Here is a 24,596-nt window from a genome sequence, read left to right as displayed (position 1 = left end):
TGCCATCAGGGGGAAAAGGTACATGAGCCTAAAGATCAACACTCAGCGGCACAAGGACAATTTCTTCCCCGCTGCCATCAGATTCCTGAATAATCAATAAACCAAAGACACGGCCTTTTTTTTATTGTTGTACAAGTGGTTTATATGAATGTCTGCACTTTGATGCAGCCGCAAAACACCCAATTTCGTGTCTTGTTCAGGACAATAAATTCTGATTCTGCTATTTTAATCTCTGGCTAAATATAATCTGCTGCAGGAACTGGGCAGGTCGAGCAGCATCAATGGGGGAGGGGAGGGACGTTTCGGGATGAAACCCATCCTCATGAATGCTGTTCGACCCACTGAATTTCTCCAGCAGATTGCGTTAACTTCACATCCGTATTGTTTCTCCGTCTTCAACCCCGAGGCACCTGAACACACAACCACTCGGCTCTTTCAGCTCTCAGACGGGCCGCCCCCGGCCGGTCTCGCGCCTCGGCAGCATCGCACGCCATGAACCGCCATCAGCCGGTTCCGAGAACTCGCCGACCGCTCGCGCTGCATCATGTGATTTTGCACGCCAATGGGATTCGGGGAGAAGGCTCAGTCTGCCTTTGGTGTCATGTGACAGGAGTGCGGGACCGCCGCTCAGTTATGTCATGGACATGCGCGGAACTCGGATGTTATTCCATCATAAGACGTGGGTATCTTACAGTCATGTGAGGGATAGGATCTTCGGCTCATGACGTTCTGTCATGAGGAAAGGGTTGGGTGGCGCCTGTAAAGTCATGTGATGTGGGCGTTGTGCAGTCATGTGACGGGGGCCTTGGGTTCCAGCTCACCCATGTGACTGGGCTGAGTGGAGGACGTTGCAGAAGGGTCCGGGGCTCATGTGGTGCTGCCCGTTCCTGGTCCCTCCAGAGAGTGTTCTGGTTGTTCGTGGTGGGATTGGCAGGACGAACATGCGAGGGCGAGCGGCGTGTCCGGCCTGGGTGGCGGCAGTCTTGCTGCGGCTTGTGTGGCAGCTCGTGTGGAGCGGCGTGCGAGCCGGCGGCTCTTTCATTTACCCGGAACTGTGCGGGTGAGTGCAGCTGGCTCGGGTTCTTCCATCCCCTTTCCTCTCCCTCCCGGCCGCTGGGAGCACGCCTACTCCTGTCTTCTGCTCCTACAGTTCGAAGGAGTAAAAAGGAATCGGGACGTCTCAAATTTCACAAATCGGGGGGATGATCCGGGGTGGGTTCCCTTCAGCAGACCACTAGTACCAGGCAGAGGCATTGCAGCACTTTCGCTGGGACAGAAGGGCGAGGAGTCAGTGGAGGGGAGAAACGGCTGGTGATGAGGAGAAGGTTTGGAGATTAGAGGAGGCTGCTGTATTCTGTTGAGGTGTTTGTGAAAGTGGAGTTTGGTGGGTAGGGGCGAAACTATGGACTAAGTTCGTGGAGGGCAAATTGGGTGATGACATGTACAACCAGCGAGAGGATACTGAATTAGAAGCACTTTTAAAGTACTTTAACCTGTCTGCCTGAAACCAAACGAGATAGTATGAAAACAGGGAGAGGCAGACAGCCTTTAATGGCTGAAGGATAGAATCGAAAAAGCAGAAAACTGATTAACGCCATAAAACATGAGTCTGGCCAGAGTGCAACAAGTTTGGGTTACCATGTTACAGAATGCATGTGATGTTGTTGCAAATACGATTTGGAGGAACAGGTATGACCTATGAAAAGCTATTTCCAGGGCAAAGTGGAGATTCTGGATGAAAACAACAAGTGATATTTGACAGCTGTGGTAAGGCCTAAATGTCATAACCTGCTACAAAATCAAATTTGGCGAAGTAGCAGGCAGCAAAGCTTTGCTCCCAGAGGAGCTAAATGCCTTCTATGTTTGATTTGATTATAGTAACAGTACAGAGCCACCCCTCTGCACCCCATGTCCCTGATGATTCCATCATGTCTGTATCTGGTTGTGCTGCCTTCAAGAGAGTGAATCCGAGGAAAGTACCTGGCCGAGTATTAAAAATCTGTGCTGACCAACTTACCAATGTGTTCACAGGTGTCAATCATACCAAAGTCCAAGAAAAGTGTAGTAACCTGCCTTAATGGCTATTGATCAGTAACATCTAGATCAAAATTGATAGTGTTTTGGAAGGCTGATGTTGAACCATACCCACTCCTGTCTAAGCAGTGACATGGATATGTTCCAATTTGCCTTTCTTAGCCATCTCTCTGGCTCTACACAAAGTCCTCGGACACCTGGACAGTAAAGCTGCATTCATCAGGATGCACTTTATTAACTGCAGTTCAGCGTTTAACATCATTATCCCCTCAAACCTGATCAGAAAACTCCAAGATTGAGGACCTTACTGTATAATTAGACACAGACACAAATTAAACCAGACATAGATAGACTGTGTAATTAGATCATGGATTTCCTCGCCTCCAGACCATAGTCAATGAGGAGTGGTAGGAACATCACCACAATCTCAATCAGTACTGAAGCACCACAGGACTGTGTTCTTAGTCCCCTGCTCTACTCACTTTACACCTACAGCAGTGTGGCTCAGTACGACAATAACAGCATCTGCAAATTGGCTGATGGTACCATCGTAGTGGGTTGAAAAAGAAAGGTGATGAGTCAGCATTCAGGTGGGAGATTGAAAACAACCTTGCACTCAATGTCACTAAAACTAAGGAGCTGATTATTGACTTCATGAAGGGAAAACCAGAGGTATCTGATCCAGTGATCATTGGTGAATCCAAGATGGAGAGAGTGAGCAAATTTAAATTTTTTGGAGTCACTGGCATTGTGAAGAAAGCACATCAGCATCTCTACTTCCTCAGGAGTTTGCAGAGGTTTGGTATGAGACTAGAAACCCTGGCAAATTTCTACAGATGTGGGGTAGAAAGAGTGCTGACCGGCTGCATCGTGATCTGGTATTGGGGTATCAATACCCCTGAGTGTAAAGCCTTCCAAAAGGTAGTGGACCCAGGCCAGGACATCACAGGCAAAACCCTCTGCACTATGGAGAACATCTATAGGGAATGCTGCCATTGGAGAGCAGCAGCAATCATCAAGCACGTGCTCTGTTCTTGCTGCTGTCGTCAGGAAAGAGGTATAGGTGCCCCAAGACTCATACCACTAGCTGTTACCCCTCCACCATCAGACTCCTCAATAACAAACTCATTTAAGGACTCTTACTTGTGCACTTTATTGATTTAAAAAAAAAAACTCTCTTAACATTCATTATCTTTTTACAGTTCTTTATTTGTTTATATGTGGTTTGTTCAGTCTTTTTGCACAACCAGTAAGTGTTAATTCTGCCTTGCCTGCAGGAAAAAGAAACTCAAGGTTGTATGTGATGTCATGTATGTACTCGATCAATAAATACGAAATCTGAAGATTTCCCAGATTGGACATTAATGTTGGAGAACAAATTGGGTCTAGTAATCATAACTCTGTTAGTTTTCGGCTAGAGCAAGGAGGGGCCTAAAGTTGAGGTTCTGGATTGGAGAAGAGCAAATTTCAAAGGAATAAGAAGGGATTTGGGGAGTATTGAGTGGTACAGGATATTTTCAGGTAAAGATGTAAATGAAAAATGGAGTATATTCAAAAAAGAAATTTTGCGGGTACAGAGTAGATGTGTCCCAGTGAGGATCAAAGGAAAGGCTGAAAATCATAGGGAGGCTTGGTTTTCGAGGAATATTGGAAATTTGGTTAGGAGAAAAGGAGGTATACAAGAGATATAAAGAGCAGGGAGCTGAGAGTTTGAAGGAGGACTACAAGGAGTGTAGAAGGAATCTTAAGAAAGAAATTAGAAAGGCCAAAAAAAGGCACGAAGAGGCTTTGGCAGACAGAGTAAAAATAAATCCAAAGGGTTTCTATAGGTACATTAAAAGTAAAAGATTAGTGAGGGATAAAATTGAACCCCTTGTAGATAGCGAAGGTAGGCTGAGTGAGAAGTCAGAGGAAATGGGGGAAATTTTGAATGATTTCTTTGCCTCGGTATTCACTAGGGAAAAAAAATATTGAACCAGTTAAAGTAAAGAAAAATAGTGGGGAGGTCATGAAGTATATAAGGATAACCGAGGAGGTAGTGATGGCTGTGTTGAAAAAGATAAAGGTGGATAAATCTCCGGGACTGTACAAAATATTCCCAAGGACACTCAGGGAGGCTTGTGGACAGATAGTGGGGCCATTAACAGAGATATTTACGATGTCACTGGTCACGGGGGTAGTGCCAAAGGATTGGAGGGTGGCGCATGTGGTTCCGCTGTTTAAGAAAAGGTCCAATTGTAAACCTGGGAATTATAGGCCCGTGAGTCTGACGTCTGTGGTGGATAAGTTGATGGAAAGTGTTCTGAGGGATGGTATTTACAAATATTGGGAGGTACAGGGATTGATAGGGAGTAATCAGCATGGTTTTGTCAGGGGTAGATCATGCTTGACAAACCTGATTGAGTTTTTCGAGGGGATTACAAAAAAGGTTGATGAAGGGAAATCTGTGGATGTTGTCTATTTAGACTTCAGTAAAGCTTTTGACAAAGTTCCCCACAGGAGGTTAGGAAAAAAGGTGGAGGCATTAGGTCTAAATAAGGAGGTAGTGAAATGGATTCAGCAATGGTTGGATGGGAGGTGTCAGAGAGTAGTGGTAGAAAATTGTTTGTCCAATTGGAGGCCGGTGACTAGTGGAGTTCCTCAGGGATCGGTCCTGGGTCCACTATTGTTTGTTATATATATTAAGGTAGGGGTGGAGAATTGGATAAGCACATTTGCGGATGATACAATGATTGGTGGTGTTGTGGACAGTGAGGAAGATTACCGTAGATTAAAAGGTAATCTAGGAAGGCTGGAGGTGTGGGCTGAGAAATGGCTGATGGAATTTAATACAGATAAGTGTGAGGTGTTATATTTTGGAAAGGCAAATCTAAATAGGTCAAATGCAATAAATGGTAGGCTATTGAGATGTGCAGAGCAACAAAGGGATTTAGGAGTGATGGTTAATGGTACCCTCAAGGCTGATACTCAGGTAGATGGTGTGGTGAAGAAGGCATTTGGAATGTTGGCCTTCATAAATTGGAGTATTGAATTCAAGAGTAGGGAGGTTATGATGAAATTGTACAAGGCATTGGTGAGGCCAAATTTGGAGTACTGTGTATAGTTTTGGTTACCAAATTATAGGAAAGATAAAAACAAAATAGAGAGAGTACAGAGAAGGTTCACGAGAATGTTGACAGGATTTCAAGGTTTGAGTTACAGGGAAAGGTTGTGCAGACTAGGGCTTTTTTCTCTGGAGCATAGAAAATCGAGGGGGGACTTGATAGAGGTGTTTAAGATTTTAAAAGGGACAGACAGAGTAAATGTGGATAGGCTTTTTCAATTAAGAATGGGGGAGATTCAAACTAGAGAGCATGGTTTAAGATTGAATTGGGAAAATTATAAGGGGAACACGAGGGGAAATTTCTTTACGCAAAGGCTGGTAGGGATGTGGAATGAGCTTCCGGCAGATGTAGTTGAGGCGGGATCATTGGTTACATTTAAGGATAGACTGGATCGTTACATGGAGAGGAGAGGACTGGAGGGGTATGGACCGGGTGCTGGTCAGTGGGACTAGGAGGGTGGGAATTTGTTACGGCATGGACGAGTCGGGCTGAACTGTTCTGTGCTGTAAGTGGTTATATGGAGGTTTAGTTGTGAGGAAAAATCTTTTTTCTGTGAAACTGGAGTTAGGAGAACTAGTCAGTGAGTTTTTTAATAGAATTGATGTTAGTAATGGAGAAATATAAGATAATGTCTTCCTATTAGAAGGGAATTGAGAATTGTATGATGTGGATCTGGAACATGGTTTTCAGGAGCACCGAGACAGTTACAAGTGAAGTTGACTTTTGCACCTGCCATGGATTTAATGGGTCAAATGGCCTTGTGCATTTGACTCTGAATTAATGACTACATACCAAAGGTTGCTGATTGCAATATGGATGTCTTGTTTCCTACATTGTTACAGTGACTAGACTTTGTTAGCTACAAAACCTTTGTCCTTACTCTTAACATGTGAAGGGCATAATATGGGTTCACATATTTCTTAATCATAATGTGCTTTCTACCTTCCAGTTGTGGATAGTGTAATTTGATGGGGATTCTTGCACTTGGAACATGAGATGCAAATATTCATTTCTGGTGACTTTTTAAGTCTAATTTAGATGCGGTAAAATGCACAACACTTCAGCAAAAGGTGTTGGGTGTTCTTGATTGGCAAACCTGATTGCCTTTCCATTGTGAAACTTCAGGTTGACCTTCAAAAAAAATATTTTACTGAAAAGTTCTTTCTCCAGCTGCTGCCTAATTGGATCCTTCCAGCATTGTTTCAAGTTTTCAACATCTGCAATATTTTGTTTTAGAACTAATAAATGCCTCTTGTTTGGATTACAGTACTTTTCATTTGTTTGTTTTTTCTCGGCCAAAGAGATCAAGATTACGGATTTGGGACTTATTCAATTTGGTTGCATTTGTTTCTGCGGTCTCCAAAAGCTAGTTGTATGTGCTGAATTACCAACATTTTTTTGTGTAATGTGGCATCAGCTGAGTTTCTTTTACAATCTTGTTTTCTTTTGAGTACAGTTTAATTTCCAATACATTCCTATAAGGTAATGTGCATGTTGTAAAACACAAGTCTGCAAACAATGGTTGAAGTAAAAACACAATGCTGGAGAAACTCAGTGGGTCAATGCCCTTTATATAGCAAAGATAAAGATATATAATTGACTTTTCTGGTTTGAGCCCTTCATCAAGGTATCATCATTCTCTGCATATTGGATTGTGTACTCTTGGCACAAATTAATTTAGCTTGTGTATATATTTAATCCTCAGTGGCTATAATCTAAATTTTGAATTTTTTTGTTAGGCACGACACAATTGTTGAGACAGAAGTGAAGAGCATAAATGAGATGTTGCGGAGCATGGATTGTATGTTGACAGATTTGATTGTTGGCCCCTCCACTTTCCAGATCACCGTAACCATTGATTACACTGTAGTCCAACAACATCAACCTCTGCCTTGGACATAACGATTTGCCATTCAGTTTTTGCATTGTGCCTGGTCGTTTTTGTCCGATTATGGTTGCTGTTTTCTTTGAGTATAAATGGTGGCTTTATTTTGATGATCGGTTTCATGTTCAGGAATGGAGATCTCTGTGCTTCGCTAGGATGCTGTGCTTATTATACTGCTGCATTACAGTAAAGGACCAAAAGGCATGTCAAATGAGTAATGATAATCTTGCCCTGCACTAATTCATTACCAAACCTGTATACGAGAGGCACAGTTGTGGTCTGGTATATTGGCCTTTAGGTTGCAGAGACCAGCCATCAACTCTTGGACATCTCACTGTATCTACTCCTGGACCAGGTTGACTAACCATCAGATATCATCTACCAGACCATTTCCCTGCCACTGCCTCCAACCTGATAGTTCCCTAGCCCCGTACCACTCGCTTCTATCTTCTACCAAAGTTCACAAACAGAATTGCCCTGGCAGACTCATTGTTTTTCCACCAACCTCATTTCCTTGTCCCTTAAAATTCTCTTGTGCTCTCTCATCAAGTTCCTTCCCATGTATATTTGGGACATCACTGGCACTCTCAATCTTAATGAAGAGTTCCAATTCTCTGGACCTCACACTTCCTTTACACATCCATTCCCAATCAAAAAGACCTTGGGGGGGTCGCTCTCCTCTGTAACAATGACTACATTGGTGCTACTTCCTGCATCTTTGCAGAACTCAGCAATATTATTAACTCCACTGCCAGCTGACATCCTATCCTTAAGCTTACCTGGATGGTCTCTGATGCTTCTCTCCCCTTCCAGGGTCTCTGTCTCTATCTCAGATGAGGGATATCCATTATAAACTACTGACTCGGCATGTACCTGGATATATACTTTTCCCAGCGTATCCTTGTAAGGATGCTAACCTTTTCTCCCAATTTCTCTGCCGTATCTGTTCCTAAGATGATACCTACCATCCCAGGAGATCTGGAATGTCCTCTTAATAAACATGGATTCCACTCCCCCCCCGACCCTCTTTGTTATTGATAAAGCCCATGCTCATATCTCCTCCATATCTGCTATTTTTCAGCTCTTACTGCCTCCCCCAGACAGAATGAGGACCTAGTCCCTTTGTTCCTTACTTTGGCCACATCTTCCCCTCTGTTTCTTTCTGTTAACCTTGGTTAACCTTTTCCTTCCCTCCCCACTCTTCTACCCTACTGTTATTGCAGAACCTCTCCCTCATTTCCATCCAGGACTAAAAGCAAACCTTTCAGGTGAAGTAGAGGTTTACCTTGCACATTGCTCACCCTAATTGCATGTGGTGTACTTAGTGTGGCCTCTTCTACATCAGTGAAACCAAATGCAGGTTGACTATTTTGCTGAACAACTGCAAAAGTCTGCCTAGGTTATTAGCTTGAATTTTCAGATCCAACAATTTCAGTTTTATGCAGAATTCCCACACTAATGTCTCTTTTTACCTCATTTGTTGTCAGGGTGAGGCTAAACATAAACTTGTGGAACAACGCATCTTCCCATTGGACAGCTTTAAATGCCATGAACATTTTAAAAAAAATTTGGGGTAACCCACTCAAAAATGACGGTGCTGCATGCAGTCCCAGGAGAGTAGAGAGGCAGTGCTGGTCTGAAGGGTTCAGCCATCAGTCATAATGCCATTGTGTCTATGCAGCCTTTAAATGGCCTGTTAAAGGAACCAATGGTGTTTCTGAGTAAAATCCTTCTACTGCAGAAGTCTGGACCCAAAATGGCAGCACCTGTGCTCGGCAGCAGACCTGAGGGTTTTTGTTCACTGGGGTCAGGGGGGTGGGCAGCAGTACCAGAAACAGGGATAACATCCCCCTGTTGAGAAGCAGAAGCAGTGATCCTGCAGGATGGTGTCCATGGCAGTGGACTGGAGAGGGGCTCAGCAGGTGAAGAACACGAAGGCTGTGGGCTGCAGGCGACGTGGATAGGAAAACTGCACATGCTGAGGGCTGCTGGGAAACTGGCTTATGGGAACCAGGTATTGACTTGGGTTTAGATTTCAGATTCATTGTCAGAGTACAGGCATGACATCCCATACAACCTTGAGATTTTTTATGCAGGCAAGGGAGAATTACCACTTTTTGGTTGTGCAAAACATGCAGACACACAACCAGACATACAATACAAACAGTACATATGCAGGTCAAGTATTTGTATATACACATAAATATTGTTTTGTAAATGTCAGTCTTGGATGGTTAGTGTTAGTCTTTTGCTCCCACTATTGTTGGGGGCACTGGGCATGACTGGGTGATTCTGGCAGACAAAAGTTGCATTAAAAATGTAATGTGCATGAATTTATGATGTAATGAAGCTCAACTTGAATTTGTTTCTACTGATTCCATCTCTTTACTACTGTTCTTGCTTTTCTCTCCAATTCCTTCCCTACAAGGCCTCTTGTCTTCCTTTTCTGCACCTTCTGTCCAAAACCCATCACCTGTCAATCCCTCCTAAGTTCCTTAAGTCTCACAGTAATGCCATGAATTGAGCCAAATATGGGCACTGGCTTTGGGAAATAAGGATGCTGACTGCTGCCAGGCCTGTGACCAGAATGAGCCAAGTACAGCAGCCAGATTCAGGGTACATCTGCACTCCTCATACTATGCCCTAGGCTCCCTCCTCTGAGTTAGCCATTTCATGGTTTTTAACATGAATGTAATACCAAACAAAATTGTAAAGGGTTAAAAGCAGCCAGTTGTGCACTGAGGACTGAGCGATGTATGAGGAAACACTTTGGGCAGATGGATCTTCCAGGGAGCTTCATTTTGATGGACAATTATATCATTGTGTATTGCCTTGTGTACTAAGATAAGGTGATTGTGAAAGTCATCCTATCCTTGAGTGCACAAGTGGCATAAAATAAAACTGTTGCAGAAAAAAAGTTAAAACAATACAAGGGGAATGTTACTCATGACTAAAGTAAATGGTGCAAAGTGTTCAAATAACTGCACATTTGGGTCTGATATTATGGGGGGTGGTGGGAGAATCACATTTAGATAACTAAAATAAAAATTGAGTTTAATTTGAATGCATTCCTGGAGCACAGTAATGGATTTTTCCAGCCCAAAAGCTTATTCTGCCCAAATACCCCAATTAACCTTCAGCCACCGTAAGTTTTGAAACATGGAAGGAAACCCACATAGATGGGGAAAACGTACATACTCCTGACAATACCATATTTGAACCTGGGTTGCTGGCACTATAATAATAGTGTTGTGCTAACTGTGCAGGTGGATTTTTTTTCAGATGAGATGCTGCCACCTTAAGTGTTCTACTGCTTCTGAGTGTGATGAGTTTGGTCATTACTGGTAATGATCAGTGTTGCATGTTCAAATAGTTCCAGGCATTGGGGGACATAGTAGTGCCATCTCGATGTATTTTACAGAAGGGGAATGCACCAAATGGAATTGGTCTGGCATAACTGCGGGAGGAATACAATATTTGAATACTTTCACAGATTAATGCAATGCAACTCATTTTCTGCTTCAAGAGCTGTTCTGGTTTTGAAAATCTGTCATTCGTATAGTCATAAACAACTCATCATAGTGTAGTTGAGCCAGATTGCATCCAGGTGTATGGTTCCCCTAGGAGTGCAGATGGAAAATTGTGAATGGAGAAAGTAGAATGGGTTTATACCTTACTTCTGGGTCCAGAAATTCTAGTGTTAGCCAGCATGTGAGTGGCAGGGTTGCATTCCCACCTGCCACAGAGGAAATTGCCTTGTATTTTTTTTGGAAAGATTCCAGTGCTTTGCAGGTCAGGCACCAAAGTGGTACAATCTTCCAAATTAAAGTACCGGTACAGTATTATCATTGGAGATAGTAGCCACCTGTTCTGGTCAACATTAGCCCTTTCACACTTGCGTCCCACTAAATTGGCTGTTCAGTGTCCTGGGATAGAAATGGGGATTTTTGGCTTTTCACTCTTGACCACTCCTACCTGAGACATTGAACACTTTCATACTTGCGAGGAGCCATCCCTGGGTTAGGACCATTCTACCTTCTACCAGTCATGCCACGATGCATTGAGTGATGGTGCACCTGCCCTAAATCCTGATAAATGTATAATATTTGAACAAAATTAATCATGTCCAATAACATTATGCTTTATGTACAGGACAGTATGATATATATATATGCGTGCGTGCGGAATTTCTTGTCAGCTAAACTGTAGTTGGTTTGGTTCTGAACAGTTAAAATATTTGTGGTGTGCTGTAGAATCTTTTTGCAGTCTACCTCTGCTATATTGATGGATAATCTCTCTGTTACTTGATTTAAATTGCCCTAAAATTAAATTTACTGTGCCTGTGTTAAGGACATTACATCCAAAATTAATCCCTTCCCTGAATTTACTTTGTTAATATTTGTTTAACTTCTAAAATCCTGCCACTTGAAGTAGCAAGTAGGAATAAAAATGCAGCGACTAAGAACCTACAAACAATTGTAGCTTTACTTAATGCAACTTGTAAGTTTACCAAAAATGTAAAATTCTATCTCCGTATAACCCATTATCTGGAATTCAAGTAGCCACCAAAAAAAATTGCTAAAAAATAAATAGGTAAAAATGTTGAAGTTTAAAATTAGTGCAACTTGCCTTTTGTTGATCACACAATCTCAAGTAACTGGAAAATTCACTTTTCTGGCATCTAACAATCTCCATAGGTGTCAGATACCAGGAATTTTACTGCACTTCTACACTGTCCAAAGCCCCTTCCACATTTGCGTCCTAGTAAATTGATTGTTTAGTGTCCTGGGATAGGAATTGGGGGGGGGGTTTAGCTTTTCATGCTTGACCATTTGTATCTGAGGCATTGAACACTTTCATACTTGCAAGGAGCCATCCCTGGGTTAGGATTATTCTATCTTTTACTAGTGATGTCATGATGCATTGAGCGATGATGGGCCTGGATTAAATCCTGATCAATGTATTATGATCTTATATTTGAACAAAATTAATCCTGCCTAATTATAACATAATTAAGCTTTATGCACAGCACTTTATGAGCCCTTCAGCCCCTGTTGTTGTTGGTGCCGACCAATATAAATCTTTATAAGGGACCATGGGAAAGTGCTAGCATTAAATAATAGCAGACAATTTTTAAACAGTTTGGGGAAAGTTGGTAGCACTTTAGCGGTCTAGTTATATACCATGGGCGGGGGGTGGGGGGGGGAGGAGTGATGGCGGACCTGTCCTCCCAGAATTTTGTGCATCAGAGGAAGGGCTGTGTGCACGACTGCTTTCATGGAAGGGTTTCTCTGCTGCACAGAATTTTGGGAAGTCAGGTCTGCCATCACTTTCCCCCCACGGCCTTTATAAATTGTGTGTTATAGCGCTACCAATTTTCCCACAGCAAGGTTTATACCTTCATATTAATCTTCCTCCACATTCCTGCACTTGTGCAAAAACTTGGGTCTTTTCAATCCCACAGTGAAATTGCCCATTCTACACTTGCCTGATTGCAACACCAGCATCTGCAGACACCAGGGATTGTACTAGGGATTGAGGCTGTCAATCCCTGGCATTGGATGATGTCATCTGATGCTGGCATTGAGAAGATTTTCCTTTCACACTAGACACTTTGAAGGGTGATTGGCTGTTCATTTCTGGGACCGCTTGCAAATATGTGAAAGGGGCAAGGGGCTTAAAGTTCTTTAATGTTGAAGGCACTATTTACCATTGTAAACAAAGGAAACCAGACTTTTGGTGTGACATTATTGATGTAACAGCAAGTTTTTGTATTTCTCTACATTGGAAGTTTATTCTTTATGCTTCCAGCTGGAGGTTTATCGTGGTTAAACTTCAATCATGCAGCCATAAATTGATTGAATGATGAAATAATCACTGTTTCAGGGAAACTTCCCGTTCACAGAGCTGACTGACCTCTACTTGCTCTTTCCCCTACCCACATCACCATGTCGCCTTCAAATGATGCCAAATTGATGTGATAAATGGAATATAAGATAGAAGATTGAGAAATGGTATTGGATTAGAAAAAGGGCCTTGGGTTTGCAAAACAAAAAAATAAATTACTACAGATGCTATAAATCTGAAATAAAAAAGATCAATGTTGGGGATGCTCAGTTGGTAAGGTAGCACCTGTTGAGAAACAAACAGCTAATGTTTCAAATGGATGACCTTGCAAAAGAAGATGGAATTTCTAGGGAAACTCATTTTAGGTAGGGATTATGGAAAGTCGGGATGGGTGAACATTTGTAGCTTCATGGCCTGTAAAATTGTCAGCTACCGCATTTGGATTTGGATCTCGCATAGTGAGATTCATACATTCAGGAAGATTTAAGAGGAGTCTGCTGAATAAATAAATTTGACCCAGGCAATAACTTCTTTGGTTGCCATCTTAATAATGGTATTTCATGTCATAGTCTGGTTTTGATCTGTTTTCTGGAAATGAAAATTTAAAAAAATTTAGATGAACTCCAACTATCAGAAACTTGGATTAGGCCTGAGCAACCCCCTCTTGGGGCTTGATGTTTCCTTCTGCATTCTACTTTTGAATTAGTTTTCCTGTTGTCAGTTTACTGTCCTCTTTATGCCACTCCCATACCTGCCTCTCCCATCCACTTTGCAAAGTTGTTTTTTCAAGTGACACATGCCCACACCTTAACTTGGAAATGTATTGCTTTTTCACTGTCACTGAGTCAAAATCCTGGAGTTCCCACCCTAACAGCATTGTGGGTGTAATAGTGCCTCAATGACCATAATGGTTCACAAAGGCAGCTCAGTGCCACCTTCTCAAAGGCAATTGAGGATGGGCAATTGCCTGTGAAGTCTTGAATGAATAAACATAATTGCAGCTTCTTCCAACTGGCACTTGGAACTTTCCCATTCTTCACATGACAATATTTTGGCTTTGATGTAATTAGCCTTTCGCTTCCATTGGTGAGTGCGCAGCCCAGCATAGTTGAGCAAAGTAATGCATTCATCTCCTTGAGCAATTTTGTTGGCCTCATTACACTGCTGTACCAGATTGCAATTCTTTACCCTCAAATATTTTCAAATTCCCTAATACTGTATGCTTCCCCTTATTTGAAGTTCTGAATACCAAAAAATCCAAAAATCAAATGTTTTTTTAGCATCGGCATGTCACAAGTTTGAAGAAAAATGATCACCCAACTTGCCCATGTGGGGTTCTGATACTCTATTGGTGCCAATTTGGTAAAAACAGTGCTCAGAACCAGCTGGGATGACCGACGCTGAACAGCCTGATGTCGGCTCAGAGAAGCAGGCTAGAATCTCAAGCCATCAGTGATTATCTGGAGGAAGTCGATGGGTCATACACTGCGTGGGAGAAATTAGGTGCAAGGCTTAGCCCTTAAACCAAAGGACATGAACACTGATTGTCCTCATTTCAGGTAACTCCCTCCCTGCTCTCTCCATTTTTAAAAAACTTTCCACTGTTCTTGGTTTACAAACTGCGTCCTGCTGTCTCCCAGCTGCAAGTGGTTGGAAGAATCCTTTGTCCTGGTGTCATCAAAGACCTGGGCAGGAGTGGGAAACTCGGGCTCCCAGGGAGGTGCTGGGGATCATCAACAAGTGATGCTACTATGCTATTTTTGTTTTTTTCTGATGTTGCTCTGGTAAACATCTGGCCCCAAGCATTTTGGATGTGGGGAAATGCACTGTAGTTAAAATTCAACTTGAATATAACTAACGGAATAAGTGAATTTTAAAAAGATTTTTCAAAACACTTTAAATGTCTTCCTTTTATTTTGTTCTCAAATTATTTTTTCATGTTGATCTGTAACAAAGCAGCTTCTTAAGTCTTCATTTTTCTAAATAGGACAACCCCAATTGTTTTCTCATCCCTGAAACTATTCAACTAAACCTATAAGAATTTCTAACTTCTTGAATTATGTTCTAAATTAGACAATATAATTTGGCTTTAATTTTTTTTTTAAAAAGAGGAATTTCTTGCAGATAGTTTTTTTAAATATCAATTTCATGGAACCATTGAACACGACAGCTTTTCTAGTCTGTGATGAACTATTTTTCTGTCTAGTTCCATAAACCTGCACCAGGCTTCTATCCTTGTACCTATCCAAATTTCTCTTGAATGTTGTCAACAAGCCTGCATCCACCACTTCTACTTGCAGCTCATTCCACACTCTTCACAATGAAGAAGGTTCCCTTTAAACATCTCACCTTTCACCCTTAATCCATGCCTTCTCATCTCAGCCAACCTCTGCGGAAAAGGTCTGCTTTCATTTACCCTGTCCATGCCCCTCATAATTTTATACACCTTCATCAAATCTCCCCTCATCCTCCAATGCTCCAGGGAATAAAGTCCTAACCTATTGAGCATTTCCCAGTTCCTATGGTCCTGCCAGCATTCTTGGAAATCTTCATTGTCCTCTGCCCATCTTGTTGTTATCTTTCCTGTAGGTAGGTGACTCAAACTGCACATAGTATTCCAAATTTTACCTCACCAATGTCTTGTACATCTTCAACATAAGCATCCCATCTCCTGTACTCAAAATTTGATTTATAAAGGCCAATGTACCAAAAAGCTCTACTCACGACCCTGCATCTCCACTTCCAAGGATTTATGTAGCTGTATTCTCAAATCCCATTGTTCTATATCATTCCTCATATCCTACTGATAACTGTGCAAGTCTTATCTTAATACTGCACCTTGCATTAAATTCCATCTGATATTTTCCAGCCTTCTTCACCTTCTACTACACCTTTAATCTTAGTGTTATTTGCAAATCTGCATTGTCAATCAGATTGTTAATATAGATGGCAAATAACTTTGGACTCCGCACCCTACTCTTCCCAGGCCTCCAGTTAGATAGGCAATCATCTACAGGTAACCCGACAGGACTCCCACTGTAAGTGGAAAATATAGTAAATAAAAAATATCGCACTCTACCATTTTTTTAAGAAAAATTAAATGTTATATGTGCAGGTGGCCCGGGTGAGGAGTATGAGAGTCGTATGGTTTAGTCAGTATTGCAAGAGTGTATGCTTGGAATACAGCGCGAGAGTAGCATGCCGCCTATCACAAATGTGGATAAACATTGGAACTTTAAATTGAAATTACGGTTTCTGACCATCATAACTTCGAAAAATTGTAAGTTGGAGCATCATAAGTTGCAGTCTATCTGTACTACCACATTCTGGCTTTTCCCACAATCTAGTCCAATTTACTACCTCATCCTGAATAGTGAACTGAACTTTGACCAACCTCCTTTGATGGTCTTTGTTTTCATGAACTTTAGTAAAGCTTTTGACAATGTGCATCGCCTTTCCAAATATATTGAAAAAGCTGCATTATTCAGCATGATCTATGCTTGGATTTTTAGGCTATAGGAGAAATTAAATTTGGGAGATGAATAGGATGAAGGTTGAGTGAGGCTAATGATGAGAATCTGTGGACAGATATTTAATGGTGTTTCTGGTCTAATTTTTCTTAAAATTCTCTGAAGTGGAGTTGTAAAACTCAAATTTTATAGACTGGAACGTTGAGAATAAATGTGGGAAATATTGCATGCAAATGATGGTTGCAGTTGGGGTAACATTTACCCAGCACAGTTAAATTTACTTCTGTTTTAAGCTATGCAAAATAAGTCTTGTGGCGGGTTGGTCAAGGAATGTGCCATGACCTGATTTGTTCTGCAAAAGCTGGACATTCATTATTCACACTTGCATATAAAAGTTTTTTTTTTTAAAAATGCTTTGAGATGTGAAATTTTCAGAGCACATTTTGAAGGTCTATTGTGTGAATTAATTTCAGGCATCCGTGCTGGTTGTGAGTATGCAAGATGGATGCTTTTGAGATGAATCGATGTCATGAATATAATACTGTAAGCTCTAAACCAATGCCCATGGCTGACTGTTGTAATGAATGAGCTGGCACATTCTTCTTTATTGAGTTACTTGTAAATAGTTTTGGCCCCACAATAACTGTCATGCAGGTAAGTGTATTCTAGCAGAAAGTTTGACATTGTGCACCATGTGTCAAGTTGAAATGCATTCTTGAACTGGAAATTCACAGCCCAGCTCCTGTTCCTTTCTTTGTGGGAAGGGAGAAAGAGCATTCTATGGTGGGGATATAGCATGAAGTAAAAATGGAGCTATGCAGCATTATTGCTATAGTTAAAGTCTGCAGATGCTGTGATTGTAGTTCAATATGAAGTGAAGGAGAAACTCAGTTTTAGAATGAAATATTTTCAATGAATTGGTCTTTCCAGATTATTTAGAGCTGGCCAGTTCCAATGAAAGGTCCAAAAACTTCTAATATTAAATCTTCCCTTCTCCACAGATGCTAACTAACCCATTTCCTGCATTTTTTCCTTTGTGATTTCAAAATGGTTATTTTTGAATCTTGTAGTTCTAACTTTTTCCTCCCCTTCTTTCATCCATTTGGATCAGCTAAGTCTTTCACCACTGTCAGCCAGCACTAAAACCATGTGTTATTCAGTTTGTCTAGTCTCTGTGCAATCACAGAAACTTCCATTGTTCTCTTTGCCTCTCCTCTTGCTCTGTAGTTGAAATAAAATGCTTTGCTTCTGTCTGTAATGCTACCACCCAGTGTGGTTGTGCTATCGATGATGGAAGAGAGTACTTGGATATAACAAAGTGCTTGATGGTTAATTACTTGATAAAGAGTATCTGCCTTCCTGTGAACAAATGCAGAAGTCAATTTATACACAGCAAGGCCACAATAAGATGTATTTGGTGGTTGTTCAGGAATGAATGCTTCATGGAGATTTGGATAATTTGCATCTTGGAAAGATGCCAGGGAATTGTTTCTATCAGGTTGAACCTTTTGTCCAAAGAATGGCCATGCTAAATAGAGCCAAAAGATAGAAACAAAATGGAGAGATCAATGCTTCAATCAACTGAAGCAAAGAGAACTGTTGACATTAATGTATGGGAGCTGATGGCTGACAGGTCTTTCTTAGCACCATGCTGAATTGATGATCTCCGCTGATGCCTGCTGAAGTTTGATTTTGATTTGGCACAAGTATTGACATTGAGTTGAGGTGAAATAATATCATTTATTCACATGAACTTGTTTTGCTACAGTTGTATTCCTTAAAATTGTTTTAATTCGGCCTGTTTTCAATTTTCTTTTTGGTTTAAGAGAATCTAAGATAATAGGGAGAAATTATGTACTTGTTCTATATGCATTAACGTTGTTTTCTTTGTTTCAGGCATACCTGGGAGGCAATTGATTCGGAAAAGAGAATCACGTACAAAATAAATCTCTGTACGCCATTACAATGTGGCCAATTGAGTGCCATCTGTGCTTACAATTCCTCACAAAAAAGCAACTATTCAGTGGGTGAGTGTGCCAAAAGTGCTTTAAAAATCCAGGTGTGCGATACTCTTTCCAGCATACTTGGCCATATACGTACCAATGTTTGTGCTCTAGTTTTCGTATTCTTTATGAAACTTTAGATTCAAATTTCAGATTCAGACTTGTCAGAGTACAGCCATGCATCAACTTGAGTCTGGGTTACATTCAGAAAGTGGAGACACAAATCGATTTGGGCGCAAGTCAGTCATTATAGGTGAAGTATACTGTACGACATAAGATACCATGATACACATATTATAGTTACCTAAACTTCTATTGTACATGCACATGTCTAAATACCATAGTTAAGGTAAATATGTACATACCTATAAAAATATACATAGATAATGATTGTAATAAGACTGGACTGCGCTTACCATGACTGGTGCTGAAGTATATAATGTAAAGGCAGCTGCAGAGTGTAGGGACTGTACAGCACTCTTCTAATATACAGTACAGGGTACAGTATTATCTTCAACAAGATCAATACAAATGAAAATTTACTGAACACTTAATTTTATAGACTACCTTTTTTGTTTACTTTTCAACTGTACCCTCAACATCAAATACCAGTGCCACTTCACCTGAAGGACCTGGCTGAGGCTCTTCTGTGGGTGGAAGATATCTGGAGTGGTTTGCTTGCTTTGCCTCTTTTTTATCATAAATTTGCCTATAGCAAGCAATTGACATCATTTTTTTCCTCTCTACTTAAAGGTAACATTCTGCATTGGGATCCAGGTCTACATTGAGACCTGTCTTATAGATTTCAATTATATTTGTGTACTGTACCATAAGTTGGGTGTATACTGTGTACCATTATACAGCTGGCAGCGCAATTACTTTGTTTTGGTTTTTCAGCCCATGTGTTGAATACATGATGTGAACATTTTCAACCTCTTGTTGATGCAGAGGTTCCCACCTGCTTCAAAAGGGCATCAATCATCCTGATACCCAAGAGGAGCAGAGTGAGCTGCCTCAATGACTATTGCCCAGTAGCACTAACTTCCACTGTGATAAAATACTTTGAGAGGCTGGTCATAGCCAGAATTAACACATACCTAAGCAAAGATCTGGATCCACTGCAATTTGCATATCCTTGTATTCACACCACAGTAGATGCAATATCTCTGGCTTTCCACTCTGCTCTGGATCACCTCAAAAACAACAATTCATATAACCACTTACAGCACAGAACAGGCCAGTTTGGCCCTACTAGTCCATGCCGTAGCAAATCCCCACCCTCCTAGTCCCACTGACCAGCACCCGGTCCATACCCCTCTAGTCCCCTCCTATCCATGTAATGATCCAGTCTTTCCTTAAATGTAACCAATGATCCCGCCTCGACCACGTCTGCCGGAAGCTCATTCCACATCCCCACCACCCTCTGCGTAAAGAAATTTCCCCTCATGTTCCCCTTATAATTTTCCCCCTTCAATCTTAAACCATGTCCTCTAGTTTCAATCTCCCCCTTTCTTAATTGAAAAAGCCTATCCACATTTACTCTGTCTGTCCCTTTTAAAATCTTAAACACCTCTATCAAGTCCCCTCTCAATCTTCTACGCTCCAGAGAAAAAAGCCCCAGTCTGCACAACCTTTCCCTGTAACTCAGACCCTGAAATCCTGTCAACATTTTCGTGAACCTTCTCTGTACTCTCTCTATTTTGTTTTTATATAGGGCTGCTCTTCATCGACGACAGCTCAGCCTTCAATACCATTATTCCCTCAAACTCTCGGCCTCTGTACCCCACTCTGCAACTGGATTCTTGACTTTTTCATCAGATAACCACAGTATGAATTGGAAATAACATTGTCTCCTTGCTGATTATCAACATGGGTGCACCCCACTGCTCTACTCATGATACATCCATGACCGTATGGCCAGGCACAATTCCAATCCTATCTACGTTTGCCGATGACACCAGTTGTTGGCAGAATCACAAACTGCAATGAGGAAGCGTACAGGAGGGATATATATCAGCTCGTTGAATGGTATAATGACAACAACCTTGCACAGCATTAGCAAAATAAAAGAGATGATTGTTGAATTCATGAGGAAGTCAGGGGAACATGACCCCCTGAGCCCTCCTAATCGAGGGCTCAATAGTGGAGAGGGTGAAGTACTTCAAATTCCTGGGTGTCAACATCTCTGAGGATCTGTTTTGGAGCCTCCATGGTAATGCAATCAGCCTGTGACATCACAGGCATCAGGCTTCACTCCATCGAGGCCATCTAGATAAGGTGGTCTATTCTCAAAGACCTTCACTACCCAGGCCATGCCTTCTTCACTCTAATGGGGGTGGGGGGGTGGTGGTGAGAGAGAAAGGTACAGGAGCCTAAAGACGAGCACTCAACGGCACAAGGAGAGCTTCTTCCCCGCTGCCATCAGATTCCTGAATAATTATTGAACCAGTCACTGCCTTTTCATGCACTATTTTTAATTTTCTTTATTGTAATGTTGTAAGATGGTTATAATAATGTTTGCACTATGATGCTGTCACAAAATACTGAATTTAATGACTTATTAATGACTATAAATTCTGAACCACTAATCCCCGCCAATGTCAGTCCCAGCATAGATTTTAAAATTTTTATTCAGCTCTTATGGTGACCTCGGAAGTACCTGCAATCGGACTATACTTGACCAGGTGCAAGTCAAAGTATGGCTGAACATGCATAACATCACATACAACCCTGAGATTCTTTTTTCCTGCATGCCCGGCAGAATTACCACTAATTGGTAGTGTAAAAAATAAACTCTATACAACATATACATTTAAATAATGAACTGGAAACAGATTACGAACGTAAGCACACTGCAATGCAGAGAAAATAAAAAAGAAATCAATAAAGTGCGAGGGTAAGAGTCTATTGTTGAGGACTCTGACAGAGGAGTTGGGAGCAGCTGTTCCTGAACCTGATGGTGTGAGTCTGGGGCACCTAGACCTCTTTCCTGATGGCAGCAGCAAGAACAGAGCAGTGTGAATCCTTGATCATTGCTGCTGCTTTCCAGTGACGTTTTCAATGATGGGGAGGATTTTTCCTGAAATGTCCTGGGTTGTTTCCGCTATCTTTTGGAGGGCTTTTCTCTTGTGGGTATTGGTGTCCCCATACCAGACCCTGATGCAACTGGTCAGCACATTTTTTACCACGCACCTGTAGAAATTTGACTGGTTTCTGATGTCATACTAAACCTCCGCAAGTTCCTGAGGAAATAGAAGCGCTGACGTGCTTTCTCCACAATGCCAATAGTGTGTGTGTGTTTTTTTATTGTCATCTAATAAAACAGTGTAATATTACACAGAATTTGCTTTAGTCTGCCAAAATGATTCAACATGGGCAGAAATTGCCTGAAGCGACTCTTACAGTCAAAGAGAAGCAAAAGAAAATCCTCTCAGAGACACCGTGTACATGGATTTGCCTCCAGTGGTGCCAGTCTCCACAGCCCCACAAAGTCCTGTCCAAACCATCAGCAGCCCAAGCTCAAGATCCAAACTTCCAGAAACCTTCAGTGCATCCCTATTCCAATAACTAGTACCCCTTCAGCCAGCCTTCCGCAGTCTGGTGCAAAACCCTTTACTCCAGTTGCCAGCTCCCTACAGCCTCATCGCCTCAAGTCCTATCCCTTGTAAGCAAAGTACCAAAATCCAGAAGGCACAGATTTAGTGCAGGGACAGGAAACAAAGAAGGTTTGAGGGTTTTTTAAATCCAGAGAATTAATTGGAAGTTGAAAGTTTTGTCTGAGTGGCAGTGGAGGCAGTTTTAAAAAAACATTTAGCCAAACACAAAAAATAGAAGGGAGAGGGCGGTTGAAAAAAAATAAGGCTTTTTATATTAATTTGCAAATGCAAGCATGGTATTGCAGAAGCAATGCTATTAGTGTATTGAGTTTAGGAAAGATCCTTCAAGATAGTGACTCCCAAGAACTTATAATCACTCAATGATCACTGGATCATGTACCTCTGGTTTTCCCTTCCTGAAGTCAACAATCTGTTCCTTGGTTTTGGTGACATTGAGTGCAAGGTCGTTGATGCACCATTCAGCCAAGTTTTCAATCTCTCTCCTGTATGTTGACTCATCTTTTTTATACAACCCACTACCATGGTATAATTGGCAAATTTGTAGATGGTGTTATTGTCCTACCAACCCAGTTAATGCTAAGTGTCATTGAAGAAATCTAGAAATGAATCACTATTGCTTGATCAGATGTTTGATGCTTGTTTGGCTCGAGTGCTTGTGATTGTTCAGGACCACTTCTGCAGTTGAACCCAGTGAGTAGTATACTTGCCTATCAGCCATGTTGGTCATGGCTTATTGCCCTATAGTTTAAGTGAGATGACATTGAAGGGAGAAGTACTATTGCGTTTTGAAAGTAAAAATAGTGCTTCACTGTTCCAGGACTGAATGTCACATAGCTGCAAAGTCATCTGTAAGACCTTCAAGTGTTAGCAGAATTAGTGGTTTATTTATATCAACATGGCCAAAATAATAGAATCCCAACCAAAGGGATCAATTTTTGTCTCATATTGTCTAAATGTGGAGTGGTGTTGGAGTGTGGAAAGAACTTTGCAACTGGCAGAGTTGAACAGTGACAAATGGTGGCGCTGTTTCTCAGATTTTAAGTGATCAAGGTTCCTTTTAAATTTTGAGCGTTTCAAATGAGCAATTCACAAGACAAGTGCCTTTGTCTTCAGAAATGTTTCTTTTTGAAATATTTGAAGCAGCAAGCTACCAACATTAGTTGGCAGAGCAGAGCTTAAAAACTGAGAAATCCTTCTCATTCATCACACTTCAGTGCAGAGGAGAGTCTCCAAAGGTGCATTGTCAGGTGTGATGCAGGAAGTTTATTTGCATCAATTTTCTGCAGCATTTAATAAGAGTTTCTTTGAGGAGTCACCACTACGTTTAAGTTTTTCCAAATCTTTAGAAAATGCTTAAGAAATTTGCCTGCTCTGCTTTGCAGGTGGTCCCTGGCTAATGAATGGATTTATAATTTTTAGACATCCAGAAGTCCATTTTTGACTTTGTCAGAAAATGCATAAAAGTCACTATTGGTAACGAGACCTTGTTTTGAGCCCAGAAGACCCCAAAACCCAGCAGCAATAGATATTCACCACAACAAATTGTTACTTAAACAAAAGTTGCTTTTAATTATCTTTAAACCATATAACCATATAACAGTTTACAGCACGGAAACAGGCCATGTTGGCCCTTCAAGTCCGTACCGGTTCACTTGAACAATTCCATTAGCTCCTCCGCAAACACCTGAGGAAGTAGAGGCTTTCTTCATGATGCCATTGGTGTGTTGGATCCAGGAAAGATAAATGTTGCTGAGCAATACATGGATAGGGGAAAGAATTCAGTTGCAAGTTATCCATTCAAACAAAATCAAAAAGATCTGGATACATAGATAAGAGAAGGCAGCAAGCAAGCAGGAAGTGTCAGAGAATTAGTTTTAAATTAAGTATAGGTCATACAGCACAATAGCTAGGTTCAAGAAAACACCTTTAAAAGGTCTGTGCTGAGTTAGCTGAACTCAGCCTGAGTGACAGGGAGGAAGTCTGCTGGAGCTGGTTACAACTCAGTAGTGTGGCTTACCGTGGATCCCAGGATCCATGCTGCCCATTTCGAACTTGTAAGCTCCCTTGGGTGCTCCAGCTTCCCACTTCTTCCAAAAATGTACTGCTCAGTCAATCAATTAGACACTGTCAATTAGCCCTGGTTTGTAGGTGGGTGCTGGAAACTTTTGAAAATGGGATTAATGTAGATTGATGTTTGATAGTCAGTGTGGAATCAGTGAGCGGATGAGCCGGTTTCTATGTTCAATGATTCTATAAACCAGTGCTCCTACTCAAACAAAAAGATTTTCAAACTTGAGGAACAAAAAAATTGAAAAGGTAGCTAATCAACATAAAAATGACCATCTGAGGCAAGGTTGGGTGATGCCCTGACTTCTTGCCACTGCACATGAAAATAAAATCAAACTTTAACTTATCTCTATTGACTTACTTAACCTAACTTAACCCCCCTTCTAATTCTAAGTGCATGTATATGTAATGTGTGCATGTAAGTCCAGAAAAGTTCTTTGGTTCACAATCCAATCTCACTTCTCATTCCTCCAAGTTCACTGGTTGCAGGCAATTCTTACACTGTGCACAGAATTTAACATTTATAAGATTCACCAGGCTTTGGTGCTTGAAAGGTAAATGGTTTCCTA

General features: G+C 41.3%; 1 protein-coding gene across 1 annotated transcript in view; it reads left to right on the top strand.

Moving 5' to 3' along the window:
• The first annotated feature begins 820 nt into the window (after positions 1-820).
• igf2r (insulin-like growth factor 2 receptor) overlaps positions 821-24,596 on the top strand; it is a 194,839-nt gene continuing 171,063 nt past the window's right edge. Inside the window, exons 1-2 of the mRNA XM_069932070.1 lie at positions 821-1,060; positions 18,237-18,367. Of these exons, the coding sequence (XP_069788171.1) occupies positions 870-1,060; positions 18,237-18,367 (322 nt within the window). The 5' untranslated portion in view covers positions 821-869. The remainder of the gene's footprint in view (positions 1,061-18,236; positions 18,368-24,596) is intronic.

Source organism: Narcine bancroftii, chromosome 4 (genome assembly GCF_036971445.1).
Source record: "Narcine bancroftii isolate sNarBan1 chromosome 4, sNarBan1.hap1, whole genome shotgun sequence".
In the NCBI taxonomy this organism is placed as follows: domain Eukaryota; kingdom Metazoa; phylum Chordata; class Chondrichthyes; order Torpediniformes; family Narcinidae; genus Narcine; species Narcine bancroftii.
Note: the sequence above shows the minus strand (reverse complement) of the source record. Positions and strands in the feature narration are given on the sequence as shown.